The 16,196-nt window shown below is 35.2% G+C and overlaps 1 protein-coding gene across 2 annotated transcripts in view; it reads left to right on the forward strand.

The window, feature by feature from the left end:
* The window catches only part of Naaladl2 (N-acetylated alpha-linked acidic dipeptidase like 2), an 883,574-nt gene that overhangs the window by 799,588 nt on the left and 67,790 nt on the right, over nucleotides 1-16,196 (forward strand). For both annotated transcript variants that reach the window (XM_038347191.1, XM_038347190.1), the window contains one exon: nucleotides 9,435-9,528. In XM_038347191.1, the coding sequence (XP_038203119.1) occupies nucleotides 9,435-9,528 (94 nt within the window). The remainder of the gene's footprint in view (nucleotides 1-9,434; nucleotides 9,529-16,196) is intronic.

The following is a 16,196-nucleotide window of genomic DNA, read 5'->3' on the forward strand; positions in this document are numbered from 1 at the left end:
AGAAAATATTCTAAAAATAATCATGTATCTCTGAAAACAATATAAACAATGAAAATAAAAATGAGTGATTAAAAATTATATGCGTGTTATATATAATATATAAGTATTTTACAAACATTTTATGATTATATTTTATATGATACAATATAGTATTACACTGTAGATATTATATATAAGTATATGAATATATATTATAAATTTATGTACATATATTCATGCATACCTACATTTATTAAAATATTAAATCTGAAGAAATAATCCAGAAAAAATTGTAGTGTTTATAAAAATAAAAGCATTAATAAGTGATAACTGTATTACTTGGGCCATTTCACTTCAGTTACCTTAAAAGGGTGATGATGGATTCCTACCAGTATCTGAAAATATAAGTGTGTGTGTGTGTGTGTGTGTGTGTGTGTGTGTGTGTGTGTGTGTTAGTGACCACACACAGAGGCCAGAAAGCAGCATTGGATGTCCTGGAACTAGAGTTACGTGGAGTGGTGAACAGCAAGATTTGGGTGCTAGATATAAATCAGATTCTCTGTATGAGCAACAAGGGTTCTTAAGTACTGAGCTATTTCTCCAGCTTTCTCAAATTTTATTTTTAATATCAACTAATTCATCCGAGGATCTGAAAATTGCTAAGATGTCAAAGACTATTGAGAAAATGGAAGTCTGCTCAAAATGGGTGAGCCAGGGTTCACCTTCTGATCCTTGGCTGTGAGAGACAAGTTTCACTTGAACCCTGATGAACTTTCTTACTCACAGGAGACTTTCAGTGAGTGTTCAGGTTGTCTCCAATAAGAGCTGCATAAGGAACTGGATTTGTCAGAGCTCTGTTAGGTCGCTACCTTTCCTTCAGTGTCTAGAAAGTGGCCATATTCATGAGCTCTATCGATGACTCAGCGTTAGCCTCTCAGTCCTTTCATTCTTCCTTGATAACCAACCATGAGCCTTCTAAGAGCATTGTGACATCTTTTTTTTTTCATAATTCCCTTTTTATTTTATATATGCATTGCATGTCTGGTGTGGGGAGATGTACACATTTTCATGGTGCCAACAATACAGGAGTCACAAACTCTTTCTACCATTTGACCTGAAAAGCTCTCGGGTACTAAGGTGGGGCACATCTGATGAGCCATCTCTCCAGTCCCAATCCTTAAGCTGTGATATCCACAAACTATATCAATATTTTAAAATATTTATTATCTTCTCTAAGCTAGTAATCCCAATCCTATTTCAGATATTTAGTTATATTAACAATTGGCTTCTGATTCTACTCATAATGATTCCTTTTTCTGGGGGGAGGAATTAATTTCTCCCATAAACTTTCTTCAAAAATTATTAAAATATATGCATTTGAGTCCTATTTTATGTGGAGCTATGAAGGGGCTACAGAGTTGTAGTACAGATATTTGTTAAAATTCCCCCAGATGTAAAAAATAAAATTATTTTATGCATGATTACAGTCATTACTCAAAAGAATAGTAAAGTCTTAACAAGGCATAGCGGGTGGAGCATTAAATCCACACACTGTGGATCAAAGGCTGTTGGATTTTCAACAGGTTTTATTTGCATATCTTAAACATTGCTGATGGTGGTAATGCAGGTTTGGGATATAGATTTTCAGAAAAGAAAAGCAAGGGCAAAGTATGCCTTTTCTTTCCAAATGAAGCTTTTCTTTGGAGGGTTGGATAGAATGGTGAAAGCTCGCTTCCTGGTAAGTTGTTACTGACCCTTTAGTGTCCCATTACACACTCTGTCTGAGTTGTCAAGCCATGCAGTGTAGCTTGAGATCTTCTGCTGAGCTGCCTTTTCTTCTGTAAAGGACTCCTCTGTCTACTAAAGTGAACTTTTTCAGAGCTTGAATCAGCTTTTGCACTGGTCCAATTCATTTACTAGAATGTTCTCAATTTTTCAGGCTCTCTGAGTGTTACTCTTTCTGTAAAGCCCAAAAGACATGGAATTTCCAGCCAGTTTTGGGATGATTGCTCTCTGTAATAACGTATGTGTCCTTTCGGGTGGCAGTCATTTTTCTATTAGAACTATTTCACAGTAACAACTGCTCTACCATTTTACATATAACCCAGATCTCTTGTGTGTAGGTGTGTGTGTGTGTGTGTGTGTGTGTGTGTACATCTGTATTTACATTCACCTGTATATGTGGTATGGCAGGGGCATGGGTAGAGTTTTAAGGGCAATTTTGGGAGTTCATCCTACTTTTTATAAGGCAAGGTCTTACTGTTCTTTGCCAGTGTGCCACAAAATCTTTTCTAGTTAATGCAGGAATTTTCAGGGATGTGTCTACCTCTAGTTTCGCTAAAAGAGCACTAAGATTTCTGATGCGAACTATTATTGGGGCTTTAACTTTAGTTCTAAATATTTGAATTCAGGTGTTCATTGTTATGTGGCATATTTTTTATTCTTTTCTCTAGCATTAACCAGAACTCTTGAATACTAGAACTGTTAGAATTGTTTTCTAAGATAAGTCTTGCATATGTATTTGTAAGATAAAGTATTGAAACAAATTGCAGGATTGCCCTAAAATAAATAAATTGTTGAAATGAATTGCCCTATCTCAAGGGTTAATTGGTGAACAATACTAAGACTTCAAATTCTGTAACTGTTTTGTGAACAATAAAGATATATTTAAAGAAGCACAGTGCTGGACCAGACTGTTTTTCTAAGCAAAACATGAAACATAAAGGAGATCTCCCCATAATGCCTGGACATGGCAGTGTACTCAGTGTCTGCAGCTCCTTATTTACATGCGTATACTTTAGATGCAACTGAACAACAGCATCTGCTTCCCAGAAAGTTGCTAGAGGAAATTTGTCATGAATATAATCACACATCAAAGATATAAAGCCTGTGTTTTTCTTTCACTATTTTTAAAATGTCAAGTCACCCTCTGTGGGAAGCAGTCTACAACAACATGTATTGCATTCAATGTCAGAAAGAAAAAAAAATGCATTAGCAATGTAATAGCATAACTTCCATGTCACATACATTTTGACCACTACTTAAATCGAAAGTCTTTGTAAGTAAAAGCAGTTAGTTCAAAAGAAGAATATTTTTCTTTACCACTCACATATCATCCTTCTGCTCTAATGCTTCTACTGCATCTGTGATGAAAACATCATTATTTAATTATTATAACATTATTTCTAGAACAAAATTTTACCTCATATTCAAATGACCTTAAAACATTGGTGCCTTAGTTTTTGGTGGCTCTCATTGAAAATATAGAGAAGGAAATAATTTAGTGAGCAACTTATATGAAAAAACAGCATTTATCAATAAATTCAATGTGATAGTATTGACTGCCAATTTGAAGGCTATAGCATCATCAGAGAGACAGGCCTCTGCATATGTCAGTGAGTTTCTAGACTAGATTAGTGTTAGGAATGTCTGGAGGGATTATCCTGATGAGGTAAATTGGAGTGGGAAGACCATTAGGACTGGGTGGCCTGGACTGAATCAAATGCAGAGTATGAGAGGAGCACCAGCAACATCTCTCTCTATACCTCTTTACCATGGATGCAATTTGTTCAGCCGTGTTTCAAGGTCCTGAAACCTGGACGCCCCCAACAATATGCACTGTACCCTCAATATGAGAAGAGAAATACATTCTTTCTTCATTAAGTAAATTTTACCAGCTGTTTATCTCAGCAACATTTAAAATAATTAATACAATAAAGGATTGGCTTTGAAAATGATTAAATTCATTTCTGTCAAAATGACGTTTGTTTGGAGTCACAAAACAATACTGTCCTTATTCTTGATTAAAGAATTTTTATTATATTGCTAAAGAACCACACTATTTTGCATGCTTTGATACTAGCATTGGTAAGCTATATATCAAAGCTTTGCATAGGAAGTCATCGTCACTTGCATTCCTGCATCTTGAATACTTGGCACATGTTGAGTTAGCGTTTAAGAAGCTGATAAGTTGGTCCTCTTTTGCTTCTGACATGGATAATTGATGGAGTGCTTGATGTAATATAGACAAAACAGCAATACCTCACCTCCTTCTCTTTGCCAAATCTCATCTCCACTGACTTGTGCAACTGCAGAGAACTTTACTTCTCTTAGTGTTAGTTTTGGGCATGGCCAGCTATTTCTCCCAAACCATGACTTTTCTTTCACATTTTCAAGATATGTTGCTAAATAAAAAGTAATTTAAAATTTAAATATCATAATCCTGTTAAGAAAGTTTGTATGGTGTCAAATATGTTTCAGCAAGTTTACTATTTTTCCCCCTTTATGCCACGTGTAGGGTGGTGCTTTCCTCGCAGAGGTCTTTCCACAAGCAAGCCTATCCTGATTCATGTAGTGAGCAAGGACTCCTGTAAACCTTTGCACAGTGCCTTGTGAAATGCTTTATTCTAAAATTATAGTCAATATTTATCTCCTTCCATGAGCAGCATTTCAGCAACCCAATGAATTTAACATAGTCCGTCATATATTACTGATGCAGAATAATTGTTGACTTAATAATAGAAATATCCTTTAGTAGTGTAAATGAGGATGAATGGCTGATTACTTATAGTCATCTGCATGGTAGTTATATCACTTATTAAAACATTTCCCTGGGCCCCTTTCAAAGGTGCTAAAGTTGGAGTCCTAACTTTTACTCCTCAGGCACTGTCTTCCTTCTCTTTTCTCATTGTTCTCCCAGATTATCTGATTATCTAATAGCTTTGTAATCAACACTATTCTCTTTAATGAAATTGAAGTAAAAACAATCTTTATTTTTTAGCCTCAAGGGGAACTACTTTACTTCATGCAGCATAGTTTATGGAGATAGAAAACCAGAATCTATATACATGAAAATTAGTACTGGCAGTATAGAAATTATACTTCTAATAGAGTGACTTGCACAGGTTTTTATGTTAAACATTTTTGATGAGTGTATTAAATTTTGGCTGTTCCTTAGAATTATATCTCTTGGTATATAATTGGTATACTGTGTCAGTAGCCACTTGTATTCTTGATTTGTTAATGTTCAAATAATGAGAAATAAATTGTTAATTGGTGTGATAATTGGAGTCTAGCATTATTTGTAGCCAAAATTCTTTCAGTCAAACCTCAAAATGACTATGTAATAGCTAAGTGGCCTTCAGATAGTTAATTAATTATATAATGTCTTAGTTGTCTCATCTGCAAAATATAATAATAGTATTGTATGGTTTAAATGAATTAACTCATGTAAGAATTTAGAATATTGCCTGACACAATAGAAGAGCTTTAAAATGTTACTTGTTAATATTATTGCTAATATCATGTTGAAGCTAGTTATTAATGAAACATAATGAAGATATTTAATCATTCATTGGCCTGGCAAAATAGCGGTTGACATTGAAAATAGAAAAGCTTGTGTGTTGGTGTTTCCCTTTCTAGTGCACCAGAATATATTAACACACTGGGTTCTTCTCCAAGCAGCATAATTAGCAATGTCAAACCCAATTCTAGCACTTTCAAATGTCACCTAGATACCAAAAATTAAACCAGATTATTTCTAAGCTGATGATATATAATCATGTTTTTTCCTCTTACTTTAATTGCGGAAGGGAGATGACAATCACTGACAAGGGATATGTGCCTGAATGTAGGAAAAATAGTGGACTTGCCATACCTGTGATCTTGAAATGAAGGAAGTATTTGATTTTCATAATATATTCCCCAATATTAAGCTTATTGTTCAACTCAAGGCCATTTTCAGCCATGGAAAGTTCCCACTAAAGAAAAAAAGATGTGCCTGGTCTTGAACTTCTGATCCCCTTTCTCCCATCTCTTCAGCATTCCCTCTCAGCAAGCACCACCACAACTCACACTAGTGCAAAGTAGAGTATGGATATATGGAAGCTGTAGCATCTACAGAGAGAACACTTACTTTGCTGTGTGATGGGATCGAGTTAGTCAATTCCCAGCATTCTTACTTCTAAGATGTGGATTTCTGAGGCACCTGTTCTTCAAGGGCTTTTAACTTTTTCAAGCAAGGATTATAGTCAATTCAAATTTGTGTGCAGATGACCTCTTTTCATGCCTTCTTTCTATTTTCCATCCACCTGAAGGGCCAGAGAACCTTGTGGTCTATCAATTTCAGCAACTCTGCAATGGGCAGACATGCCATTACCAAATTAGTGTACTGGGATCCTTGCTCACCTTCTGCCAATCGTAGTCAGTGTGGTAGAGATGGGAGCATCAGTTCCCTGAGGGCACTAGGTAATAAGGATTTACATTCCTCTAAAGACATCTACAGCTCTGATGGTTTCACTTCTAAGTTCCCCAGTTCACTCATCCTGAGTGCTATCATTCCTTTGTTTCACACATATGTTTCCTGTAGGTAGCCCATTGCCAGATAAGGGCTCACTCAGAGTTCCTAGCATTAGCCACATGCTCATTGAAGTCAGATATTTCATGTATTTCCTGAACTAAAATTCTTTTTAAAATTAGTATCCTCATAAGGAATTATTTTGGAAATTTTTAGTGATTTTAAAATCCTTTGCTCACACCTACTAGAGACTACCAGTCAATCCAAAGTATTCTGGTATTTTTGAATCATCCAGTGGAAGGGGGTCCTATAGCAATTTTTCCATCTTTCTCCTTACTATTGACTTTCACAAATGTAAATACTATACACAGGCCTTTGGGTAGACTTGCTAACCATCCCTTCAAGATCTTTCCAAAGAAAAAAACCTTTTAGTCAGCCAATGACAAGGATTGGAGCTGCTTCCCAGTTTCTAGATGCAACCCCTTAAAATGCTGACTCCTGTTGGTGTGAATGGGGCAGGTTTCATTCTCCAGTTTGCGTGGTATTTTTTTTTTTAATCAGAAGTATCTGTTAGGGCATTTGCATAGGTTATACAAATATTTTATGTTTACCTTAAGGTCATTTTAATTTTAAGCATTAGTCTCTTAAATAAATTTGTTGTGTCACAGGTATTTGAGATGACTACCAGATATCAATTCTTCTATAGTTCAATTGAAACAAAAGAAACGAAGCATGTCTGTTCTGGAGAGAACCAGAAAAAGACAAGTTTCTGCTCAACAATTACAGGTTTAACTATAATATGAAGGGGTTGGATATAGACATAAAAATTTGGTGAGTGTGAGAACTATCTAGATGAGAGATAGAATATCCAAGCTGAATTTTAGCTATGTTCAGAGTACAGAGAACATGTGTTAGGAGTACAGGGATCATGTGTTAGGAGAACAGAGACCATGGGTTAGGGATACAGAGATCATGTATTAGGAATACAGAAATCATGTATTATGAGTACAGAGATCATGTGTTTGGAGTACAGAGATCACGTGTTAGGAGTACAGAGATCATGTGCTTGCTGACTTTGTTTAACACCACATGATTTGTTCTCGTTTCTGGAAAGTCTCTCTCTCTCTCTCTCTCTCTCTCTCTCTCTCTCTCTCTCTCTCTCTCTTTCTCTCTCTCTCTCTCTCTCTCTCTCTCTCTCTCTCTCTCTCTCTCTCTCTCTCTGTGTGTGTGTGTGTTTGTGTGAAATAACTTTTTCTGCTCTTCTAAGTACCTCATCACATGTTTTGAAATGTGTCATGAGAAAGTGGAGGTCTGTCCCTCCAGCACCTGCCTCTGGATGGCTACCCTAGGATCTGTTATCTATAGCAGGTTTACTGTCCATTTGGGGTTTTCTAACATAAAGTAACATAAGTTAGAATCAGGGGGGTTGAATACTGGCAGTTGCTGAGCCCCAAAACTGCTGTTGTGAATTCTGTTGCTAGGCAATAGTTCTAATTACATGTTGCACTTAAATATTTATACGTTTTTTTTTTTTTTGCTTTTGTTTTTTATCTTATTGGCATTGTCTTTCTGTCTTTTATCTTTTTCTCTTTCTTTCATTTTTTTTCTTTCTTCTCTTCTTGTATTTTTAGATATGTTTACATGTATCCTAGGCACCCCTGGAAGTCCTGATCATATTTCTTCTGTTTCTTGTGTTATGCAGTTGCAATGATGAGCCACCACACTCTGTTTATGTGGTGTTGGGAATTGTACCCAGAACTCTGGGAATGTGTGGCAAGCACTCTACCAACACAGCTGAAGGTCTCACTTATGCTTTTAAAACTTCTTTCAATTCACAAACTTGGCCTTTCCTCTTTATTCAGTTTTCCTGAGCCCTGAATCCATATTCCAAGCACCATACTTATATGGTACAGTAAAACGTAAACTGTGGTGCTTTCTTGGAAACCAAAGATTATTCTTACTAAAATTTTGCTATTAAATTATTTCCTGTTAAATTTAAAAGTATCATGACTTTTTTCATTGATGGATTTTAGCTTTCTTTTACACCCTATAGAAGAGTAAAGATTACATTGGAAAATCAATAGATCTGAGCTCATGGTTTATTTACTTGACTGCATGTCACAAGCAAGCCCACGTGTCTCAGTGTCCCCGAAAGTCTCTGTATCATTTTCTATGTATCTCACTGACCCAAAAAGCAAGTATTGTGATTATCTCACAATGGCAAATGTTACTCTAAAGTTCTACCACATTGTAAATTTAACCAAAGACATAAAATCAACTCCATGAGAGTCTAATTATGCATTATATATGTGATATGAACTATGTTCACTTAAATATGGATGTATAAAATTGAACAAGCCTAGCAATGCTCATTAAATATCTTTGCCTAAAAACAAAGAAAATTAGCATCATAGACCATGAGTTTGCTTTAGTGAAACTGTGTGTGCCTTGTATAGTCATGTGTTATCATTAACTGAGTCAGGTCAAAGCTTGTTTTATGAATATGGTCCCGACTGACCAATAGATACAATGATTAGATCAAGAGGAGAGAAAGAGCTTTATTTTTTTAGATATTAAATTAAGATAATTCTTTACATTCAAAAAGGATATACATTATAGAAAAATAACTTAAAACAACCTCTGGTTACTGAGAAACTCCAAACACAGTTACCCATTTCTGTATTTCATTCAATATATAACAAATCTGATATAGTTCTTTAGTCCCTTGGGTATGCCTTTCTTAATGCTTAATGTTATTCTTAGTAATGCTTCTGAAATTTATTAGCCATGATATATATATATATATATGTGTGTGTGTGTGTGTGTGTGTGTGTGTGTGTGTGATATATTCAAGAACATACCTTAATTTGAATTCAAAAGTAAAGAATTATCTTAAATGCTAACTTCTTGATATTTTAGCTCATGAAGGAATGAGTCATTGTATCTCTTACTATCCTATGACATGAGAAAGGCATCTATAGTTTTTTTGTCTTTACAGAAATATAAACTCAAAAAATTGTGAGGAAAAGGATTTTGCAAAATTAAATTTGTGTCTTTTTATTATTACTCTGGGCATAGAATAAAATGTGAAATAACCAATAAATTAAAAATGACAATCTTAACTATTGAATACTACAAATTCTTCTTTTTTTCATTTCAGCTCTCAGGAGAAGTAATTTTACAAATTGCCAGTGAACCTGTTCTGCCTTTCAGTGCCCTTGATATAGCCTTAGGAGTTCAAAACAGCCTTAGAGGTAAGTGTTCTTTAAATGCTTATAATTTTGATGAGTGAAAAAGTTTTCAAATACTTTCAACAAGGACTAGACAAAGTATCCAGTGTCTTAAAATTATAACAATGATTTGGCTGTGTTCCTCTGAGGGGAAAGTGAGAACAGTTGAAAAATGTTTAAGCCACCCTGCAGACAGAAACAAGACAGACCTTTGTGTGACAGAAGGCAGTGTGTCACAGACTGGAGGAGTTTGACTGCTCTCGTTCATCACAGAGATTTGAATCTCAAGTCAGAGGTTCTGTAACTATTCACAGATTCACTGTGACTAGCAGTTCAGGAATCCAACTTTTCCCATCATTGGACACAAGATGAAACCCAATGTTTCTCCTTTGGGACTGGTTCCTGTGGGATGTGGTTCACGTTCCTGGCTCATGTCAAAGGCAGCAGTGAGGCAACCGGAGAATCAATTCCATCGTTTCCATCTCAGTCCCTCGCATATAAACATCTGCAGCACTCAGACCCTCGCCTTCCAATTAAGGTCTTGCTTGGCTTCATTAACTAAAAATAAAGGGGGAGACTGTGATTAAGGTTGTCATTATCCTGGGTAACATATTCTGTTAGCACATCTTTGAGGATTCGGGGATAGAAAACTACTCAATTGGAAAGAAAACCAGGGTTTTAGCTGCAGTGTTTAAAGTGTCCCTGGACAACAGAGCAACATCCAAAGATTTATAGTAACTTGGAATTGAAAACATTTTTTTAAGTTGAAGCCATTCTTCATTAAACAATTATCCAAGCTTATTTATTTATTATATGCTTACTATTATACTGGATGACAATGATTTTGCCAGCTTTTTTTTTTTTTTTTTCCCACTCTTACTCTTGTTTATCTCTGTAGTTCTCTTCTTCCATGCTTCCACAGGCTTCCCTCACTCCGAGGTTGCCATGGCTACTTGTGCCACTCTGTCACCACTTTACATTTGCTATTTCAAGAATATTTGGAGCTCAGAAACAGGGTAGTGAATCACGTGGCATTTTACAAAATAACCATAGAGCAGATACAGAAAATAAATAGTTCTGTGAATAATAACCTTTTCATAAAAAAAATATTTTTTAAAAAAATCTTTTCCCTTTGTTCTAGAGGCTCTATTTCTTTCTTTTTTTAGCATCTGAAATTTATCCTCTATAAAATTCTGTTGGTCTGGAAGATAGTACTTTAAACTTCCAGAGAACAAAAGAAGGGGCTTTTACATTATAACATCATTGTCTGTCTGTCAAGTATCATGAATGAGATACTTGAAAATATCAACATTATCTAATAGGATTATAAAAAAATTCTGCAAAATTGCCTATGATCAATGCCTCTGCAAGAAAGAAAAGTAGAATTACATTTAAAAAGATTAAAGAAATTAAGGAAGTAAAAACATAAGTATTAACAAAATGATTTTAAATCAGGGACATTTGCTGTTTGATTTTTTAAATAATTGAGTTTATTTTTAAATACCATCAAGTAAGCATAGTAGTTTATTATTATAACAACTACTAACATTTTTATAATGCAGAGCACTTCTAGGGCTCAAAAAGATCTATTATTCATACTGAGAGTTATATTATTAATCCAGTTGATGGGCAGTTAAAGACCCCTTTCAATTTAAGCCCCATCTTTCTTTCAAGAGAAATAACATGTTACAAATCATTTTTCATGAAACCCTGTTGGACTTCATAGGGTCTCCTAAAATGATTCAATAACTATGTTAAAAATTCACCGAATATATATGGCATGCTTACCTCAAAAAAAAAAAAAATAGAGGAGGCATAAGGGGAAGAGATACCAGTTTTGTTACATGCTACTCAAACCTCAAAAAAGCCTGGAGGCCAGGCATTAAATACAAGTTGAAAAATTTATATGTCATTGTGATCTCTACAAAAGCAGCTTAGAACAATGGTATATGTACAAACAGCTTAGAACAATGCTGTGTGAGAGCAGCTTAGAACAATGGTGTGTGCAAGAGCAGCTTAGAACAATGGTGTGTGCAAGAGCATAGTTATAAGGACTTAAAAGAGAATGGACAGATAGGAACCAACCAAGTATATGTGATGGTATTCAGGTGAAGAAGGTTAGGATATTTTTGTTTTGATGATGATGGTATTGTGAGGAGGCAAAATTTGATCACAAAGGAAAGAATGAATAACTGGCTCGATTTTCTTGAGAAGGAGATACCTTTAGCTTCAGGGCTTTGGTATGATAAAGACAGGTGTTGGCTCATTTGCAACACATTAACAAAAGTTGCAGCCTAGATAAACAAGGATTTATAGCTCATGGTGCATAGGGACGAGAACCACAAGATTCAAGCCCAGCACATACAATCTCTGCATCCTGGTACCCAGATGCTGATGGTTTTCTCTAACCTCACAAGACAGGAAAGGATGAGAGGTATTTGGGTCTCTTACATGAGAGTGTTTTTCTCATACACTAGGCTGACTAATGCAATTCATCTGGGGGTTAGGATGACAGGATATTAACATCAAGAGAGGAAAGCATCCGGAACAAAGTGGAAGTAGAAAAATTTGTCCCTAAAGTATGAAGAAAGAAAGATATAGAACATGGTAGATGATAAGTGTACATGCATGGACAGCTTGTATATAATGGTTCTGTTGGACTTCTCCGTATTGGGTTCATGGTCCACATTGATGAGGATGACTAACCAGGTCTAAGTGTGGGCATGTAAGGTCTTCTCAAGTCTCTTTATTAATGAAGAATAAAGTAATTGTGTAGGGACAATGAGAGATGAGAGAGAGATGAAAGTGTGACAGTTTCTTAGAGACCCTAGAAAGAATGTGTAATTTAATAACTATATATTGTAAATGTGATAATTCATCATAATTATACAATTTTATACCTTCAGATGGAGACATAGCACTGAATGAGAACAATTATTCCTTGGCATGCTGAAAACTGAGGCAGATACCTTTATTTCATCTAAATAATCTGTACACAAGAGCCTTCTGTAATTATGATTCAGGAAAATGGAGAACAATACTTACTTTTTACCTGAAGTTTGATAAAGAATAGATATTCTTGATGAAGTTTGAAGGTTGGAAAGGTGTGACTTAATGCTAACAATTTTATGATATTAGTCAATCCTGATGCTTCAGTTTGTCCTTTGGAAATCTGCATCCCTAAAGCCGAGGGTGCTTTTTTGCTCTCAGCATGTGGGAGATAACACTGAAAAAGTACCCTCACTGCTCTGAGAGGTACCTCAGACAATTCTTAGTTGTCCTCTTTAGGACAAAGGATCAAGAAGATCACAGAGACTATCATTTTCTTCCATTTCATTAACTGAAAACTAAGTTGTCAAAAATAAGCAAGAATTACTTCAGATTTATGATTGTTCAGATTGTGAAGTGATTTAGAAATCTCTTTTTACTCTCCAGCGCCTAGTCACAGACAAGATATGGCAGACAACATAATCCAGATGTTAGCAGGTAGAAAAGTTATTAAATTAGAGCAGTGCCAGGCTTAGGTTATAGCAAGAAGAATAATCACTCATTTGGTCAGTGAGATGTCTCAGTAGAAAGATGTTGAGAGCGTGAGCCCTGACCCTCACCCAGATCCTGTGATGCATTATTCTGAAAGCATCCCTTCTACCTGAAGAAACTAGAACTTTTCCTGGACTTTACATATAGCCAAAATTAATAATACACCTTGAGGTCACTTAAGACAAGACTGCTATCCTCCTGTGTACTCAGGCTGTTTAACCTAACTTCAAGAAAACAACTAAGCTTTCCTGTTTTAAATTTTCTACGTAATCAACTTTTACAGCCTAATAATGCATAACTTAAATTATATGCTTTTCCATGCCCCTGGAAAGCAATACATGAGTATATGTATTAATGTGTACTGAAAACTATTTGTAAGAAAAAATGTGTTTAATAAGTGAATATCCACCATAAATGTTGGACACAACGTATATATATATATATTGTTTGATAAACAATCTTTGTGGTACTCTGTTTTTTGGATCATTTGAAGTCAGTTGAAATCAGTGACTTCATCGCTTGTAACTCTGTTAAAGATTGCTGTACAGTACTCTACTCAAGTTGATTCTTTCTGTGCTGTTCAGAAAATGAGAGCCAAGCTCTTTGTTATAAACACACAGACAGAGCCAGGGAGAAATGTATTGACAAGATAGCATTCATGTAGACATAGCTACATTCTATGACAGAAAACACGAGAATAGAAACAAGCAACAGAATTGAAATCTGTCCTTGCTCTTGGTTAAATGGTATCAAGGAGAAATACTTTATTAATTTTTTTCTAACTCCAGTGCTGACACATTCTTAGCACTATGAGGTTTTGTTGATGTGTTTAAACCAACACAATACTCACATGGTAGAAGAAAGCGGACTCCCACACGTTGTCTTGTGACTACCATATATGCACCATGGCACATGAGCACACACAAAAAATAAATAAATGTGTAAAAATGAAAATACTCTTCATGTGGCCCAAGTTAGTAACCCTCTCTATTTAGGAACATGCCATGATAGCAAGAAAAATCACGACTAAGAGATGAAACCTTGGTTATTCTGTGGGGATTTATTTCCATTTGAGATCAAATACTGCTGTCTAAATGCAGCCATTTTAATGCGATGCTAAGTATTGTGTGGGCTCAGGCAGGAATGCCTTGTTTCTTAGTGTTTTCTTAGGCCTCTTCTACAGGTGAAGAACTTTGCCTTTCACGCTTAGTGATTTTCACGGTTTTATGTCTCATGGTAAACTTCTTGGGTACTGCCATGTTCCTTTAATTCAGAGGTCAGATTTTAGAGTTATCCATATTAAAATCTCATTGACAGGAAAATAAAATGTAGCAAACATAAGTTTAAAATTCTTTTAATGCCTTGTGTCCAAATATTTGTTCAAATAGCTGCGGTTTGTAGTCTTTAACATAGGCTTTTTTTCTTTTTTGATATTTTAGTCATCTTAACTTAAAATGATGAAATATTCATTGCTTCTAACTGGCATGAACCTGTTCAATGACTATCATATTGACTATAACTGTATTTCCAATACATATTATTTCAAGTTGCTAGTGTATAAATATGACTACAATGTCAACATTTAAGTAATTGATTTTGTCAACAATGCCAAACACTTCACTGTACTAAACAGTTTATGTAGTGTGTTAAAAGAAACACACATTTTTACTGCTTAATACAAGTTTAAATTGCTGATTTATTTCTTACTTTGTTATGACAGTCAGCAGTGATTAGTCTCAAGTTCTAAATTATAGTAAAGGAAAAGAAAGGTGACCTTCAAGGCTGAGAGATAAAATACTGCTTCTCTTGACTGCCAGCAGTGTTAGGACTAAGGTCTCTGAAACCCAATTGCATTTTCAGTACTGTAATTTTTACCTCTTGACAATTGGCCATCTTGTTTATTTATGATACTAGTTTATGGTCACAGCCAACCATTCTCCACTGTCCCCACAAGCACTAGAAAGAGGGATCATTTACTAGTGAATAATTTGATTGAGTTGATTTACTGCATCTTTCTTGAAAGCATGTTTTGATTGAGTGACCTTGGCTCTTAATATTTGGTCAATAACAAAAAAAGAAAAATGAATATATTTATCCATGTCTTGGGGAAATGGAGTGGAAATAGTGACTGATAAGGTAAATGATACACTTAAGATGTACTTCTGTGTGATTTAATGCATGTGTGTGCATGCAGGTACACATGTGCACACATTAAGAGACCAAAAGACAAGACTTGCTGCTCTTCCTTTGTCCTCAAGTGCTGTCTTTTAAGGCAGGGTCTTTCAGTATCCTGGGACTGAGCAAGTAGTTTAAGATGGGTATCAGTTGGCCCAGGATCTGCCTGCCTCTGACTCCACAAAGGTGGAATTCTAAGCCTGTCCCAACACCTTTAGCTTTCCATGTGGGTAATAGGGATTGCTCTCAATTTGTCATGATTCTAAAGCAAGCCTTTTAATGACTTCTATATTTCCCTCAAACTCCTTAGATGAACTTTTCATAAAATAAATGTTAAGTCTGAAAGATTCTCCTAGAAAGTGATAGCACTAGATTGTTGGAGTAGAGTAGGCATTAAGGAAACAAAAAGTAAAGTAAGCTTATAGTTGGGGAACCTGCAAACACACTAGAGAATGGGAAACTAATAATCTCACTCAGTTTCTCATCTTTGCAATATTTTAGCAATAAAACACTACAATAATCAATGACTATAGAGTTGTTATATCTATTTTTTTACTTTCCAGAAGTTTGAATATTAATTATTAAAAGTCATAGTAAAAATTATATGAGCCCAAATAAGCAGAAGTAATTCCCATTTGATCTGGCTATGTACATATTTATTTAGTGTAAGTTAGAATTAGTAGGAAATATAATTTTGAACACTGTGGCTAGTTGCCACCTTTTGATTGTCTCAATAAATTTAAATACTTGTTGGAAGCTTTCCTCTGTTCTTTGAATAACTGACAATGTTAATTTGTTGGGACCTTTTTTGTTCTTATTAGCTTTGACAGTTTATTGATGTCATTTGCTACATTTGGAAGGAGGGCAGAATTTTCAAGGTGATGGTGCAGAGGCCAGGATTTAGAGTACTGTTATATTTGTAGCTTAAATTTTTAAATGTCACAAGCAATTGAAACCCATATAATGTGTTAATTTTC

This window comes from Arvicola amphibius, chromosome 11 (genome assembly GCF_903992535.2).
Source record: "Arvicola amphibius chromosome 11, mArvAmp1.2, whole genome shotgun sequence".
NCBI lineage: Eukaryota > Metazoa > Chordata > Mammalia > Rodentia > Cricetidae > Arvicola > Arvicola amphibius.